The sequence below is a fragment of the Podarcis pityusensis genome (assembly GCF_964106645.2).
Source record: "Podarcis pityusensis genome assembly, chromosome: 16".
NCBI lineage: Eukaryota > Metazoa > Chordata > Lepidosauria > Squamata > Lacertidae > Podarcis > Podarcis pityusensis.
In genome coordinates, this window is record NC_138041.1 from 27,814,005 (window position 1) to 27,832,420 (window position 18,416).

Consider the following 18,416-nt stretch of genomic DNA (forward strand, 5'->3'; position numbering starts at 1 on the left):
GAAGGATTCTCCAGTCAAGTTAAAGAAGCAAACAGTGGTCAGTAGACCTGATCTTTATTTCTTGCAAGAAGGTTCAAACACACACAGAGTAGGAACCCTGAGCATGGGGTTGCGTGAACTTTTAAGACCCCTCCCCATTTCCCATAATACATTATCCAACAGCATCATCGAAACATCACAAATATGTCAGGAAGTAGGAGTGTTTGGCGTGTAGAAACATGAGCCCATCACACCCAGCCCTGTCAATAGCTCCCCATTCCCAGGACCTTTTAACTAACCTCTTCCCCAAAGAACAGTAAAAGTATTTACACATCTCCCTGACTGCCAGGCTTTCCTGAGCTCCTCCTCTGAAAGTATCCGGATTCAATCCTCCATCTGGATGGATTTCTGTCTGGTGTATGTGCTGCCCTTGATCACCTCCTGTTGTGAGCCTCAGTTCACACCTTATGGAGGGGCAAGGAGTGCGTGAACTTATGCTTAAGGGATTATGGAGGTAGGGGGAGCCCCGGATTCCCCTCTTCCAGAGGAGTCATCAGCCTTTGGAACCAAGGAAATCCGCCAAACTGTTGAATTTGGGCGATTATTTGATTCCATATGGGACTGTCAGAGTTCCATACATGGTCTCCGCTAATTGCTACAATTTTAGAGACTGCTTTTCTGAGCCTCTTTGCTGTTGTCTGTGTATGGCGCTTGTGTCATTGACCTGGCCTTAGTTTGAGGCTGTGGTGGGGACTTGGGATTTGGGGGGAGTCGTTTAACTGCCCCCCCATTCCTGGTTTTAACAACACAGTGATATTTCATATAACATCTATTAAAAAACACGCTCAAATAATAAACAAAGCAATCATCAGCCCCATTAATGAATAAACAAAAATAAATAAAACCTCAACTTTCCCTCGTCCAAAAAACATTCACATCAAACCAACAATTTCCCCCCTTTAATTTTTCCACCCCACCCAGAGTCAGGTGCGGAGGGCAGCGGTTGCAAATTGGGGTGGGGTGGGGTCTCAGCAGGGGGTGAGCACCTGCTCCCCCTTCTGTTTTAGAAAAGGAGCAATTCTCACATATCATATACATTATCATTAGACAATATACAGTACAGTGGTACCTCGGTTTAAGTACTTAATTTGTTCCGGAGGTCAGTACTTAACCTGAAACTGTTCTTAACCTGAAGCAGCACTTTAGCTAATAGGGGCCTCCTGCTGCCGCCGCGCCGCTGGAGCCCGATTTCTGTTCTTATCCTGAAGCAAAGTTCTTAACCTGAGGTAATAATTCTGGGTTAGCTGAGTCTGTAACCTGAAGTGTATGTAACCCGAGGTACCACTGTATGTATCTACAGGGGCGAAATGATGATAATAATGAGGATTAGGATGATTTTATTATTAATGTCCTACCTATCTGGGCAGCTTACAACACATAAATTAATTCTAAAATGTACATAGCCGCTGGGCGGGGGGGGGGGGGGGAGAGACACACGGCATGTGAATGAGTCCAGCCTCTCAAAGGCGAGGCTGGGATCACAGGGCACAAGGCTGTTGCATCCTTTGCGAGGCATGTTTCCATGGTGGGAAACGTTCGCTGTGTACAAGACAAGACCCATTCTCATTTTTTTAAAAAAATCATTTATGCAAATCTGGGTGCATTTGCATAAAGGGGGACATTCCCCAACCCTAGAGGACTTAAGAAAGCAAAGGGTGAGGTCCCAGCCAGTTATTTTGTGTTTGAGAAAGCCTCTCACCATGGCCTGGACTCTGTTTTTCCTGGCCCTTCTCAATTACTGTTCAGGTAAGGATGCAAACAGGTAACCTCATGTAGACCTGAGAGATAAAACCAAAATTACTTGTAGGTTTTATTTATTATGGAAACCTAAAGCTCTAGTGATATTTAAGAACACAGAGGATGGAGAGTCATGCTTTTCTTTTTCTTTTTGCAAAGGTGCCAATTCACAGCCAACAGTGACTCAGACAGGCTCCCAGTCTGTGTCCCTGGGCCAAACTGTGAAACTCTCCTGCTCTAAAAGTAGTGGTGGCAACTGGGGCTACTTTCACTGGTATCAACAGAAACCTGGACAGGCTCCTCGCTTTGTGTGTTCTGGCTCCGGTGACAGGGGAGAAGGGATCCCAGATCGGTTCACTGGCTCTGAATCTGGGAACACTGGCTCTTTAACCATCTCCAACACCCAGGCTGAAGATGAGGCCGTTTATTACTGTGGTGCTGGGGAGGGCACTGGTAGCTGGAAGTATCACAGTGGTACAATCTGATGGGGAACTGAGACAAAAACCTTTTCTCTTCTGCCCTGCCACAACGAAACCTGAGTTCCTCAAGAGCAGAGTTGGGCCTGAATGAGCTCAGACTGTTTTTGATAAGAATGTAGTATGATATCAGATTATTTTGGACACCGGAATGCATTTAGAGAAATGGCCTCACCGTAAACATCTGACACAGCTCAGCAATAAACTGCAGCCCTAAGTTCTTAATTCTCCTTGATGGCTAGGTCAAAGCTCAACAACTTTGCCAAAAAACGATCATCAACTTTTGTGTCCGGATTTTCACATATTGAAACATGGCAACCCTGTCAATAAATTAATAGCTGGGTTGTCGTTGTTTTTCAATTTCCTTGCAAACAAGTCACAATGAATGTTCAAAAAGCAGTAGCCCAGTCCAATATTCCTCTTCTCATCCCAGAATCTCAAGGTCTTTCCCATCATCTGCTGCTTGATCTATTTATCTTGGGTGCAAGGAACTGGACCTTCCACATGCAAGTCACATCCTTTGCCATTAAACTTTCATTCCCCTTTATCCCTCTTCCCTTGAGATATCCCCATCAGCCTTGATAAGGAAGAATTATCCTGCTTCTTCCTTCAGGTCATCCTCTACCAGACAAGCACCATCGCTAATATTATTTTTAAATCTCCTTTCTGCTAAAGTATTATATTGCATCTCATTTTGATATTGCATTTTGTGTTCTCAGAAGAGAGACAAAGTTCTAAGAGAGCCAATGAACATGGGATGTCCATGAAAGGACCATTCATCAGCCCTGGGGAGATATAAGAAAGGAAAGTGTCAGGTCCCACCCAGCTTCCTGTTAGAGTCAACATGCTCTTTAAATGTATTCTAATTGTTTCTGTTATTTCTTAGGAAATTCACATTGTAATGCAATAAAAGGCAATATGTAAGAAATGAAACAAGCAATGAAAATACAATTAAACGTGCAGCACATTACAATTACTATAATAGGCAGAAGAATTATTACGCACCCATCCTTAAGACCCCAGGCAATTTCATATGCACAACTCGCAGACTTAACATATAGAATAAGAGAACAAGAAGAGCATACATTTAAAGAAGATTGGAAAACATTTATTGAATATATGGCGAATAATTGTGTACAGCTGAAAACACTGGCAGCATTTAGATAAATTCAGCAGTGTAAACAAGTTTTGATGGATGCAATAATGGAATACTGAACGGTATAGTTTTTGTAAAATATGCAGGGATTTATGATATGTAAAGTGAACCATGGAAAGAAAAGAAGGGAAGTCATTGGTATCTTAAGGATGTAAAAGGAGTATTTTAAATTGTAAAACAACCCACTTGGAAATTGTCCAGGGTCTTATAGATATAAATTTCCAAGTGGGTTGTGTTTGGAAATCTTTCCTCTCACCTCCAGGCCCTGAGAAACTTTGCCATGGAAATCTCAGTGTGTCTGGCTGTTGATAGAGCTGCAAACTCGGCAGTCCTTCCTTTAATCTGTAGGGGGCGATGTAGGTCCACTTAGACCAGATTTAGCAAAAATTATACCACCACATAAACTTCCTGCAACTGCAGTGTGAAGTGAAAGGGAAGAATGCTCTTTATTTGTGAGTAAATCTCCTGTGCCTTCCAACTCATTCAGGTGCTACTATTCTGCGTCTCTAATCTAGAATATGAGACACTGGGCTGACCAAAGGGGGAACAATTGGTGCTCCAGGTGTTATTGAACTGTGAGTCTCATCAGCCCCCTCCCAGACAGCATGGCCAGGGGCCAGCCTTACTGGATACTGTAGATCAGGGGCAGGCAACTTAAGGCCCTTGGGCTGGATGCAGCCCAATCACCTTGTCAATCCGGCCCACGGACGCTCCAGGAATCAGCGTGTTTTTACAGGCGTAGAATGGGTCCTTTTATTTAAAATGCATCTCTGGGTTATTTGTGGGGCATAGGAATTCATTCATTCCCCCCCCCCCAAATACAGTCCTGTCCCCCATAAGGTCTGAGGGACAGTGGACCGGCCCAATGCTGAAAAAGCTTGCTGACCCCTGCTGTAGCTAGGGCCAAAGGTTCCCCACACCCGGTGCACATGGTGGGGGGAAAAGAAGAAGAAGAAACCCTTATTTTTGCTCCCATTCCCTGTCAACGTATAATGCAATCAGGTGCCAAAATGTTTTATCTATTTTACATAAACTAAACCCTTCAGTATTCCATTAATACATCCATCAAAACTTATTTACACTGTTGAATTTATCTTAATGCTGCCAACGTATTCAAGTGTACAAAATTTCCCCCCATGTATTCAAGCAACATTTTCCAGTCTTCTTTAAAAGTATTTTCCTCTTGCTCTCTTATTCTATATGTTCACATATTCCATCAGTTTAAGTAGCCATTCTTCTTTAGTTGGGATCTCTCTTATTTTTCATTTTTGGGGGCTAACGAAACACGGGCCACAGTAGTAGCATACATAAATAACATTTCCCCCCCCTTACACCTGGGAATTATAGTCTTCTGAGCTCCTGTCCATCTTCACCCCTCCTCTCCTGAGCTTTGATCCCAGCATTTGGCAGAGGGTCCAGGCAGCAGATGCTGAGGGTGGCAGGGAGTGCTGGCCAAATATTGGAGGGTGGAGCTGTGTGTGCCTCGTGGTCTGGCCAGCCTTCCCTGAGCTCCCCTGCTGCTCTCTGGGGTGGAGAAGGAAAAACCATTACATCCCACCGACCAGTGGGTGGTGCTGTCATCCAAACCACTGAGTCTCTTAGGCTTGCAACTCAGAAGGTCAGCGGTTTGAATCCCCCCAACGGGGTGAGCTCCCGTTGCTCTCTCCCAGCTCCTGCCAACCTAGCAGATCAAAAGCACGCCAGTGAAAGTAGATAGATAGGTACCACTGCGGCAGGAAGGTAAACAGCATTTCCATGCGCTCTGGTTTCCATCACAGTGTCCTGTTGCACCAGAAGCGGTTTAGTCCTGCTGGCCACATGACCCGGAAAGCTCTCTGCAGACAAACGCCAGTTCCCTTGGCCTGAAAGTGAGATGAGCACCACAACCTCATGTCCATTAAAGGACCATTCATCAGCCCTGGGGAGATATAAGAAAGGAAAGTGTCAGGTCCCACCCAGCTTGGGTTGGCCCAGTCACTCTGGGCAGCTTCCAACATATGCAAGATTGAATGTATTATGTAATAACTGGTACGCTGTTTCTCTCTCTAGCCAGTGTGGTGTAGTGATTAACAGCGATAGACTTCCCCGCTCCTCCACATGCATGCTTCCCTGCTCTTCCACATGCAGCTGCTGGGTGACCTTGGGCCAGTCACACTTCTCTGAAGTCTCTCAGCCCCACTCACCTCACAGAGTGTTTGTTGTGGGGGAGGAAGGGAAAGGAGAATGTTAGCTGCTTTGAGACTCCTTCGGGTAGTGATAAAGCGGGATATCAAATCCAAACTCATCTTCTCTTCTAAGTAATATTTAGAGGCCACCGCAATCTCTGCTGAGTGGATGCACGAGATTCCAGAGGTTCCAGGCCACCAATAATATGTAGCAGATCCCAACACTTATCACCAATGAGTAAAGTGGCAGACTGACCCTGATACCTGCCCCCTATTAAATATAGTGCACACACCTCACTGTACACCGATTGATAAGAAGTTTGACAAAATTTACACAAGTGGGGGGCTTTTGTGAAGGAAAAATTAATGAGTTAAAATATCAGGCAGAGGTTGAACAAACAAGAAAAAGAATTGTTAGGTAAAAAGGAGTTTGGGGAACAAAGCAGGTCAGGAAATGTGTTCTTTCATGTAGAAGTTAACTTATTTACTTACTTCAGTTATGATCAGATAGATTGGCGCCCTCACATTGCAGAATGCGACAGGGCCCCTAGAGGGCTGCCTTGCTCTAAAAATACTGGAATGAATGAAATCAGTTTTGTGCAGGAAACTGGGGAAGGATGTTGGGGTATAAGATCTTGTATTGCATTTGTCAACCAGATTCATGATGACACATTAATATGTTGCAAGCTGCATCTCTCATGCACACCACCCTGGCATTCAGAGTGCTGTTTCCCTTACATTCTCTTGAACGTACCCCAAGGATAGGATGATGGAGAAGCCACAAAGGGAGCTTGCAAGTATGGCTGAAGAAACACACTGTGCCACCCCTATGCATAGGGGCAGTCTTGGTGGCCAATCAACAGGGAGTGAATTTGCATAAAGGGAGCATTCAGTGGCTTCGATGGGCTTTAAGAGGAAGCTGCCCGGGTTCATCCTTAGAAAGGAGAGTTCATCACCCATGTCCACCATAGCCTTGTCTCCTTGTCATCTTCTCATCCTGGTCTTCGCTTATTACTCAGGTACTGAGATGGATACCTGCCCAATTTTAGATCCCTTTTCCTATTCTACAAAATAGGCATTGCCATTCCATCGGGCACATCTTGATCTTGGTTTGGGGGGCCAGGTCATTTGAGCTGATTTGAGTGGAGGGGCTGATGGACCCATGACTTTGCCTTGAGCTTGGATATGTGTAGAGAAGGTGCTCATTTGGACCTATAGTGTCCAGGCGACCATTTCTGCATGCATCCCCACTCAAGCCAAGGTCATTCCATCCACCAACCCCTTGGTCTTCCAATTATTTATCTCTGCTTATATTTCACCCCCTTCCAGGTTCTGTGGCCCAATATGTTCTTAATCAGCCACCATCAGTCTCTGTATCTCTAGGACAAACTGCAGAATTCTCATGTTCAGGAGAAAGGGTTGATAAGCACTATGTTTACTGGTACCAGCAAAAACCTGGTGGCATCCCCAAGGCAGTTATATATAAGGACAAGGAAAGACCTGCTGGGATTCCAGAACGATTTTCTGGTCGCAGCAGTGGAAAAACAGTCACCTTAATCATCGCTAGTGTTCAACAGCAAGATGAAGCTGATTATTACTGTCAAGGATGGGATAATGTCACTGCCTCTCAGCACAGTGGTGTGTTCAGAGGGGGAAGTAAGACGCAAACCTTTGGTCCTCAAAGGCAGTTGCAGCTGCCACATCTTACCAGGTCTCAGGTGGCTGAAGATGCTTCCTGTTTTCTTCCTGGAGACTTTCTCCACTCGTTGAGGTGCAGCTGGGTATTTCTGCTCCATTGGCTGTGATGTTGTTACAATCACCCTCTGACCTTGAGATGAGACAAGCAAGGCACACAGAGGTGGCTGGAGCATATTGAGGCTGGTGAAGCAGAAGGCAGGGAGACCAATGATGTTTAAAATACAGCGGTACCTCTGGTTGCGAACGGGATCCATTCCGGAGGCCTGTTCGCAACATGAAAAGAACACAACCCGCGTCTGCACGTCTGCTCACGTGCGGGTTGCGATTCGCCGCTTCTGCACATGCACATGATGTCATTTTGCGTGTCTGCGCATGCACGAGTGGCGAAATCCAGAAGAAACCCTTTCCGGTATTTCCGGGTCACCGCAGGACATATCCTGAAAGAATGTACAGTGGTACCTTGGGTTACATATGCTTCAGGTTTCATACGCTTCAGGTTACAGACTCCGCTAACCCAGAAATAGTGCTTCAGGTTAAGAATTTTGCTTCAGGATGAGAACAGAAATTGTGCTCTGGCGGCGTGGCGGCGGCAGCGGGAGGCCCCATTAGCTAAAGTGGTGCTTCAGGTTAAGAACAGTTTCAGGTTAAGAACGGACCTCCAAAACGAATTAAGTACATAACCTGAGGTACCACTGTAACATGAAGCGGACATAACATGAGGCATGACTGTAATGTTTGTGAAAATACCAGAAGCTTTTCTTTGGGGAATTATAGGGACAGAACTACCTAAACTTATTCATGTATGTTACTACAGAGGCAGCAACACTACTCACCCAAAAATGGAAAGAAGCAAAAGTCCCAGCAAAGGAAGAATGGATACAAAAACTTATGGAATATGCAGAAATGGCGAAACTTACTGGAAGAATAAGAAATCAAGATAACAAACTCTTTATAAAAGAATGGAAATAATTAAATAATAATTTATTATTTATACCCCACCCATCTGGCTGGGTTTCCCCAGGCACTCTGGCCAGCTCCCAAGAGAGTATTAATAATATATATATTTTTTTAAGTGACAAAACATCACACATTAAAAACTTCCCAAAACAGGGCTGCCTTCAGATGTCTTCTAAAAGTCATATAGTTGTTTATTTCTCTTGACATCTGAAATACCGGAAGAATAAGAAATCAAGATAACAAACTTTTCAAAAAAGAATGGAAATGGTTTATTGAATATTTACAGATAAATTGTAAACAGATAAGAATATTGGCAGGATTATTGTAATAACCTGCAGTTTCATAAGAGTATATATTTCAAGAAGATGAATCAATGAGCAAACTAAGTTAATTTGGATACGCAGAAGATATTGAAAATAAATTTAACGAACCACAGAAAGGGGGGGAAGGAAGTCAAGTTTTGAAATGTCGAAATGAATGTAAAATCAGCGAAATGTATGAACCTGAAAAGTATAAATAAAAAATTGGAAAAAAGAATGACATGCCACCTTCCGTTCATGTTTCCCTACGGACCAATCAGAACAGAGCTGATTAACATTGAGGTGGAGCATCTCTACAAACAGGAGTGATTTAAAGACTTGTTTCCATATTCACCCACACTGTCCTGGGTTCCTTTTCTTTCCTCATTGCAGATTCAAATTTCAGCATGGTTTGGGTTTGCCTTGTTAGTCTGCTGGCGATTTGGTGCGCAGGTGAGAGAAAGTTATGTATACATGAACACTGTCGCTGCGATAAGCGTTCCTAATGCACCCAGCGTGAATATTCTTTCAATATTCTTTTCTTCCAGGGTCAAGTTCTCAGCCTCTGCTGTCTCAGCCGGTGTCAGTTTCAGTGCCACCAGGAAACACAACCACAATTTCCTGTTCCTTGAACAATGGATTCAGCATTGATAGTTTTGCTGTGTCCTGGTTTCAGCAGAAGCCTGGGGGTTCGCCAGAGTACCTCTTATTCTATCATACAGATTCTATCAAGCACCGAGGCTCTGGAATACCCTCTCGTTTCTCCGGTTCCAAAGACCTCGCCAGGAACAGTGGCTATTTAACTATCTCTGGAGCCCTGGCAGAAGACGAAACTGATTATTACTGTGCCACATTCCAAGGCAGCACATGGCACGGCGATGCAGTTCAAGGGGGAACTGAGACAAAAACCCACACATCTGTTCTCCTTGAGGAAATCAGTTATATATGTCAATGCAGAGATTTCACCAGAACTAAGAGAACAATTGCAATTGTCTCAGCTCTTTCCCATTTAGAAGGTGGCTTTGCTTCCGAAATTTTGCCAGACCTTGCATTTGCCCCCGCCTTGCTAGGTATGACTTTTGCACCTATTCGGTGTGAATAAGATGGCAATGCTCCTGGACTAAAATTGTCTATCAAAAACTTCACTCTTGTGGCTTATCACCCTGACAGCTACTCACTTGGGGTTTTAGTAAAGCAAACAGTCTAATTTGGCAGCAAGTAAATCAGGCATAGGCAAACTCCGGCCCTCCAGATGTTGGGGACTACAATTCCCATCATCCCTGACCACTGGTCCTGTTAGCTAGGGATGATGGGAATTGTAGTCCCAAACATCTGAAGGGCCACAGATGGCCTATGCCTGACCTAAATGATAATGAGTGTCAGAACAACTTGGCCACAATAAGGAAATTTTGCCCATGTTATGACTATTTCCCACCTTCCATTTTGACTATCTGGCACCCTCTCTGCAATTCCAAAATATAGGCACCCTTTTACCCTTGAAAGATTGAATGTCTTGCCCTCAGCTGTACTTGAGGGACGGTTCCAACAGATTCCACACGAAAAACACTTATGTCCCTGGGGAGATGGCAGTATCAAATCAGCGACGCATGTCCTTCTGGCCTGCACTCTTTATAAAGACTTGAGGAATGAGGTTTTCGCCCCTCTTTTATTGTCCATTCCGGGTGGCCCAGCCACTGCCACAGTGTCCTTTCTCTTGGCAGATCAAGATGAGCAGGTGACAGCAAAAGGTTGCAAGGGTTTTAGCTGGGGCAATCAGAATAAGGTCCACTACTTGACTACTGATTCAAAACCCTAAAATGCATTTTATATAATCGACTTCTTATTTGTATTTCTATTCTTTGTATATCGTATTGTTGTTTTATTGCTATGGCCGGTGGCTGATGCAAATAAAGATTCATTCATTCAGATGGCAGTGCTCTAGTCTAAAAGTGCACATCTGAGTGAAAACGGTGCACAGAAATTCACAATACTCCTTGCTTTGCATAACACGCACATTTCAGGCAAAATTGTATTGATGAATATGTTTATTTGGAGAAATTTGCACTGAAAGATGGATGAATTTTCATGAGGGTTTTTATAAACGAATGAATGATTTTTTTTTGTTTAAGTGGAATGGTGGAGAAGCATCAATTGCACCACCTGTAACATGTCAAGGACCTCTTTATGTAAAACTACTTCCTGCTTGATTTCCTGTTTTCAGGCTACTTTCACTCCTCGGAGCAATTTATGTAGATACTCATGGAACTTTGAAGTGTCAGGCATAGCTCTAATGGCTTTAGCCCAAACGTAGCAGAGTTTTCCTGCACAGCGAGGAAGCTAGTTGCGGCGGTAATGACTAGTCAGCTAGACTCAGAATAACTATTTACAGGATTTATTAAAAGGAAAAATAAAACCAGCAGAGTTTCTGCATACAAAACAAAGCAAATAAATCCTTTCTTTCTCTCTCTCTCTCATAACCATACACAGCACTTCTAACTCCTTCTCCTAACACACCTAACATCACACTGTGCTAGCAATCCTAGATAACAGAGTTGAGTGCTGGTCGTTAACCAATCAGAGTAAGTAGTTTCTAGGTCAAGCAGACCTTGGCTTTCTGCCAAGAGTAAATTGACACTGCCTTGAGTTAATTGTGTGAAGCCAGAATCTGCAAGTTTCCCATGAGAATCAATTAACAGAAACTGAACACCCCCTCACAGATTCTGCTGGACAATTAACATCAAAAAACACCTATGTAGGAGATTATTTTTCCAGCAAACCTAAACCCTTGCACATTTGCTTGTTTTTTATCTTTGCCAATGGTTTAGTTAATACATCTGCTACATTTTCTTTACTTGATACATAAGTACATGTGATTATATTGTCTTGTACACAGCAACGTACATTTTGGTATTTTACAGAGATATGTTTGGAACGTGATTTGAAACCCTCTGTTTTACTTAAGGTTATACAAGCTTGATTATCAATGTAAACTTGTACTGGTTCTCCACAATTCACATTTAAATCTGCTAACAAATGCTTGAAATAAATCACCTCGTTGCACAATTCACTCAATGCGGCGTACTCCGATTCCGTTGATGACACACTTACAACGTCTTGCTTGCGTGACCGCCAGCTGATTAAAGCTCCACCGACCATTATGACTAGTCCTGTGACAGATTTTCTATCTGGCAAATTTCCCCAGTCACTATCACAGTAGCAACTCAACATTTCGTCCTCGGAAGAATTTAATTGTAACATATAGCCAATTGTCTGTTTGAGGTATCTCAGAACTTGTTTTACCCCTTTCCAGGCATTTAGTGTGGGTTTTGAGACCAATCTACTTAATATGCCTACTGTGTAGCTAATATCAGGTCTGGACCACTGTGCTAGATACAATAAACTTCCAATTACAGAGTGATATACATCAGGATGTTCAAATTCAGGACTCTCATCTATATGAAGTGTTTTTATGAAACCTGGATCCATAGGCACCGCTGCCCCTTTGCAATCCTGCATCCTGTATGTAGTCAGTAGTTGTTTAACTTTGTTCTGCTGACTAATTAGGCAGCTGCCATCTTGGGCCCAGCACACTTCCAACCCTAGATATGTCCTAACCGGGCCTAAGTCCTTCACTTTGAACTTACTGGACAATTGCTTGGCAAACCTTTTAGTTTGTTTATCTGTTTTACAGGCATACAATACATCATCTACATAAATCAGACAAAACTCTTGATCACTGCCTGTACCACGTACATAAACACAATTGTCAGCTGTACTCTGCTTGAAACCAAATGACACTAAGGCCTCATGGAAACATTTGTTCCAAGATCTTGCAGCCTGTTTGAGACCATATAGAGCTTTGTTTAATTTTAACACTCTATTGGAACCTGTCTCATAACCAGGCGGTTCGGCTAGATACAGGTCTTCTGATATTGATGCATGTAAATATGCAGTCTGGATATCAAAATGGTTTAACAGGAGTTTTCTCTTTGCTCCAAGCGTTAAAATCAGCCTTACACTGTCCCCCTTAGCAGTAGGGGAAAAAGTTTCGTCATAATCTTTTCCAGGCCTCTGAGAATATCCTTGAGCCACTAAACGAGCTTTGTATTTGTACTTTCCTGTCACCAGAGGTTTAAGTTTGTACACCCACCTGCAGCCTACAATCTTTGCCCCCTCAGGCGCTGCTACTGGTGTAAAAACCTTGTGCTCATTCAGAGAGGACATCTCTTCCTCCATTGCCTGTTTCCAGAGCTCTGCCTCCTCTTTTGGTAACTTTAACACCTCCTGAAAACTCTTGGGTTCTGCAATTACACTAAACACATTTGCAGTATCTGGAGAAAAACGCACCGGAGGCACTCCTTTGTTTTGTCTTTTAGATCTTCTGGGAGAAAATTTTTCTTCTGACCCACTTTCCTCCTCAGAACTACGACCTCTCTTTTGTTGCTTAGCAACTGGTCTCTGGCTAATTCCACTTTCTTGAGAGCTCTTATCTGAACTTTCCTCCCCCTCAGACTCTGATTCTCTATGTTTACCTTCAGAGTCATGAAGCTCCTGGGAAGGTTCAAACCAAACCTCAGTATTGGCATGTAGTCTCTCCCAGCCACTATGTTCACAAAAACTGGCATTCCTGGAGATCACAATGCCATTTGTCCCTTCAGCAAAGCGGAAACCTTTTCCCAGCTCCTGGTAACCCACAAACACTAACTGTTTGGTCTTAGGATCTCCCTTCTTTCTCATTTGTTTCGGAATTAATACCCAGGCTTTTGATCCAAACACATGCAAATGGTCAATTTTAGGTTTTTTCTGAAACAATTTAAAGTATGGGGTTGTACCTATTGTTTGATGAAAGAGCCTATTTTGGAGATAACACGCGGTGAGCATGCTCTCCCCCCAATAAGACATGGGCAAATCAGCATCATCAAGCATGGCAAACATCATATCTTGTAAAGATCTGTTTTTTCCCTCTGCAACGCCATTCTCCTCTGGGGAAAAAACGTTCGTTTTTCTATGCCCAATGCCACCCTTTTGTAACCAATCTCTAAAGGCATTTGACATAAATTCGCCACCTCTGTCCGTCTGAATCCTTCTGAGTTTAATGGACAGAAATCTTTCCACAGATGCCACCCAGCCTTTAAACTTAGTGAACACGTCACCCTTATTCTTCATGGGAAAAACCCAAGAGTAACGCGTGGCGTCATCCACAATTGTTAGTGAAAAGCGCGCTCCACCCCTGCTTACAGCAAATGGACCAATTACGTCCATGTGAACCAGCTGTAGCGGTGATTCACTAACTCTGTCACTTCTGGGGTAAGAGACTCTGTGGGTTTTAACCTTTTTACAAACATTACAATCAAGGTACTTGTTACAACTCTTTAAATTACCCCCATCAGCCAATTCAGACATTTTTAGTACACTCTTCCAGCAAGCATGCCCCATTTTCCTATGCAATAAGTGCACACAGTTGTCATGTATAGCTTTGTTATTCACTGCAGGCTGAGATTTACTGACTACTGCTGCAACTTGAGATCCTGCTTTAAGCCAAAACAAGCCTCCCTCTGACTTAGCAGTGCCTAAAATCTCACCAGCCTTCTTAATAATGCAACTGTCTCCTTCAAAATACACTTTAAACCCAGCTTTTAGCAAACAATCTACAGACATCAGATTGCTCCTTAATGAAGGCACACAAAGTACATTTTGCAGGCATTCACGAAGACAAGGAACAAAAACTGCACCCCCCGAAATCACTTCGGAAGTACTTCCGTCTGCTAGAGCCACCTGGCTGCGCTGTGCTGAGTTCTTGGAAACAAACAATTCATCTGAATTTACGATGTGCCGAGACGCTCCCGAATCGACCACCCAGACAGCTTGTTTCTCATCAGCAATCTTGACCTCGGCGGTCACCAGCTGAGCCGACTGTTTTTGTTTGAAGAATTTCTTTTTACGCTGCTGCTGCTGCTGATCTCGTCTCTGCTCCTGCACCGGCAACTGAGACTTGACCAACTCCGGACATTGTCGTTTTAGATGCGCTTTAGATGCGTTTTAGACCCACATCGGAAACAACGCCTAACAGCAAACGCTGACTCCTCACCAGTACGCTGCTTTTGCTTCACCTCTGGCACGGCATGAGAACTCCTTCCAAACCGCCCACCAGTAGAAGCCTCTGCAGCCAACGACCTGTCTTGCCTCTTCTGCCATTCTTCAATCAATCGCCCAGTAACGTAACTGACTGATAAATCATGCTCCGGTATGCCTTCTAGAGACAAAACTAAATTATCCCAGCTTTCCGGGAGAGAACTCAAAATAATAGCCACCTTCTCCTGCTGGTCTAACGCACAGTCTCTTTCCTGTAGCGCAGCAAACTTTAACTGTAAACTGTGTAGGTGTTCCTGCATTGTAACCCCAGGCTGTAACATTGCCTTGTACAATGCCTTGCGGATGAACAGCTTGGAAACCGCTGTCTCACGCACATGGAGTTCTTTAAGTGCTTGCCACACACCTCTAGCTGTCTTGATTCCCCTCACATAGGGCAACTGGGAATCTTCCAGCCCCAAGACAATTGTGGCCCTTGCTCTTTGGTCTTTATCGAGGTCTTCATCATCAGGCTTCGTAGGAAACTTACTCACCACTTGCCAGAGACGATCCCTCTGCAGCACTGCCTGCATGCGTTCCGACCACAGCAAGTAATTGGAGTCATTCAGACGCTCAAAAGCCATCTGAACTGGTTGTGAGGCCATCTTGAGAGCGATGTCCCTGGAACCCGGAACCAGCTACTCACGACCACCGAGAGAGAAAACAGGAACCACAGCACCCAGCACTCACACGCTGCAGCTGTTGTCCTTGCGTCCACTGCGTCGCCAGCTCACAACAGTCAGGAACCAGCCAGTGTCCATCTGCTGCACCAACAGGAACAACAACTTCTGGAACTACTGGAACCAGTGCCGTTGACGCTGACACCACCACAACTCAGGCTGGCAGCACAATGCCCATAACCTCATGGAACTTTGAAGTGTCAGGCATAGCTCTAATGGCTTTAGCCCAAACGTAGCAGAGTTTTCCTGCACAGCGAGGAAGCTAGTTGCGGCGGTAATGACTAGTCAGCTAGACTCAGAATAACTATTTACAGGATTTATTAAAAGGAAAAATAAAACCAGCAGAGTTTCTGCATACAAAACAAAGCAAATAAATCCTTTCTTTCTCTCTCTCTCTCATAACCATACACAGCACTTCTAACTCCTTCTCCTAACACACCTAACATCACACTGTGCTAGCAATCCTAGATAACAGAGTTGAGTGCTGGTCGTTAACCAATCAGAGTAAGTAGTTTCTAGGTCAAGCAGACCTTGGCTTTCTGCCAAGAGTAAATTGACACTGCCTTGAGTTAATTGTGTGAAGCCAGAATCTGCAAGTTTCCCATGAGAATCAATTAACAGAAACTGAACAGATACTGATTTCTTTTAAAGAAGGTATGGTTTAAGTCATGTCTGCAAACCAGACAAGAGGAATGCACAAACCCCACAACACTTCATTTCCACGACCTATTGGGCAGAGAAAGCAATCCCAGTCTGTCCATAATGGCTAGGATTTGACAGATGTGTTGCCCACCCAGCTCTACTGAGCTCTGATGGGATCTGCCAACAGGGGAACTCTGCCATTGTGGAAGTCTCCACAGCATCCACCAAACGTCGAGGCAGATACTTCAGCTGCTGATACCCAAATACAAAACTGGGCACTTTCTGGAAGGGAAAAAGGGGAGCTGGGCCTGTTCAGATCTGCTAGATCCACCTGCATCTGAAGACCTCTGAAGGCAGTTCTGTATAGCGAAGTTTTTTGAGGTTTTGTTTTTTTTTTAAAAAAATCATTTGATTTTACAAGCATAGAGTTATAACAATATCAAATAAATATGCACATTCAGAGATTTCCCCTCATCCCCTCCATGGGTCTTATTGTCAACATTTTCAACTGCATAGTACCGTATTTTTCGCTCTATAATACACACTTTTCCCCTCCTAAAAAGTAAGGGAAAATGTGTGTGTGTCTTATGGAGCGAATGCAGGCTGCGCAGCTATCACTGAAGCCAGGACAGCAAGAGGAAACAGTGTGCACCTATCCCTCTTGCTCTCCTGGCTTCAGGGATAGCCCCTGAGGAGGCTTAGCGTTGATTTCTTTTTCCTCCCCTAAAAACTAGGTGTGTCTTACGGTCGGGTGCATCTTACAGAGCAGAAATACGGCCACGTTTTGTATCTGGCCATATTGTCCATAGTGATTGTTACATTACAAGTGTTATTAAAAGCCTGCTAACGGTTTCATCTGCTTACAGTGGTCTCCTTAAAAAAATTATATTTCCCCCCATTCTTTATTAAAGTTTTGGTCTTCTTGGTTCTTGAGCTTTCCGGTCAGTTTTGCCATTTTAGCATAATTCTGTTGGAAAAGAGGCTGGTAACTCTCCCAGGGAGAGGCTGGCAACTCTCCCAGGCTCCCGGGCTTGTTTACCAGTGATCTGCCCTGGCTGCAATCCCCGCAGTCCAGGAGATCTAGATAGGCGACAGTGGCAAAGACTTCCTTTACATACGCAACAGGAAGGTCTCATATTACACACAGAACAAAGACTTCTTAAGCCTGTGAACTTCCGGGAAGATTCTTTCCCACAGCTAGCCACATCATGTGATGTAAACATCCAGCTGGTTTGCAGCTGCGTTGCTCTCATATTGTAACAAATTCAACAGCTTAGTTTGCCATTCTTCTCTGGTAGCGACTTTGTCTTCTTTCCATCTCTGGATTAGAAGCATCCTTGCTGCTGCTGTCGCATACATAAAAAGTCTTTTCTGCTCCTTTGGGATATTGGTACCTACAATTCCTAATAAGGAAGCTTATAGTTTTTTTTAATTAAAAGTTATTTTAAACATTTTTTCATTTCATTATATATCATTTCCCATGTATAGGGAAGTTTTTAAAATGTTTATTATGTGTTTATATATGTTGGGAGCTGCCCAGAGTGGCTGGGGCATTTCAGTCCAATGTGTGGATGATGATGATGATGATGATTAAATAGGACACCCCTATTTTCATTTCTGTGTTAGAGGGTATGTCTCTCTCTCCATATATGGATACACACACACACACACACACACACACACACATTAACCAAGGAATTTGTTAAAACTGAGGGCCACATTCCTTACTATAAAACATTCCAAGGGCCACAAACCAAAGGAAATACAGTGGTACCTCAGGTTACATACGCTTCAGGTTACATACGCTTCAGGTTACAGACGCCGCTAACCCAGAAATAGTGCTTCAGGTTAAGAACTGCTCCGGCGGCGCAGCAGCAGCAGGAGGCTCCATTAGCTAAAGTGGTGCTTCAGGTTAAGAACAGTTTCAGGTTAAGTAGACCTCCAGAACGAATTAAGTACTTAACCTGAGGTACCACTGTAGTTTGTAGGGTAACAGATATAAATGTTACCTTTGTGCAGCAGACTAATTTTGACCCACATTCCCACACTCCTCTGTATCCCCCATCCAGGGAAAAAAGAGGCATTATCAGAATTCGACGACACACACCAGTGGAAGGGGGGGGGTGCAAGGCAGTCAGTGAGGGGTGCTGCATGAGCTGAAATTTGCAGACCCTAACACTTGTAATTCAATGGTGAATTTGGGATATAATGGAGATATAAAAGATTTGGATCATTATAAAAGATGCAGGAGGAAATGACTAACAATAGGGCCCACAAAGGGAAGGAAAGAAGTCCAGGAGATTCTGTGGAATCTTGTTTCTATATTGTATGTTGGATATGTGAGTGTAAAACGTTGATTTGAAAAACCAAATAAATAAATTTTAAAAAGAGAGAGAGATTTGCAGGCCAGATGCAGTGGCCTTGCGCTCCTGACCATA

At 43.8% G+C, this 18,416-nt stretch overlaps 2 protein-coding genes across 6 annotated transcripts in view; both read left to right on the top strand.

Annotated features, from left to right (window-relative positions):
• Positions 1–18,416, top strand: part of LOC308465386 (immunoglobulin lambda-1 light chain-like) — a 151,460-nt gene that overhangs the window by 17,267 nt on the left and 115,777 nt on the right. The window contains exons 1-2 of one of the 3 annotated variants that reach the window (XM_080985359.1): positions 1,721–1,785; positions 1,936–2,239. The exons of the other annotated variants lie outside the window; for them this stretch is intronic. Of the exons in view, the coding sequence (XP_080841485.1) occupies positions 1,740–1,785; positions 1,936–2,239 (350 nt within the window). The 5' untranslated portion in view covers positions 1,721–1,739. Of the gene's footprint in view, positions 1–1,720; positions 1,786–1,935; positions 2,240–18,416 lie in introns of those variants that run through there. 3 annotated transcript variants of the gene reach the window in all.
• LOC308465380 (immunoglobulin lambda-1 light chain-like) overlaps positions 6,498–18,416 on the top strand; it is a 157,515-nt gene continuing 145,596 nt past the window's right edge. For all 3 annotated transcript variants that reach the window (XM_080985313.1, XM_080985324.1, XM_080985302.1), the window contains exons 1-2: positions 6,498–6,592; positions 6,903–7,200. In XM_080985313.1, the coding sequence (XP_080841439.1) occupies positions 6,532–6,592; positions 6,903–7,200 (359 nt within the window). In that variant the 5' untranslated portion in view covers positions 6,498–6,531. The remainder of the gene's footprint in view (positions 6,593–6,902; positions 7,201–18,416) is intronic.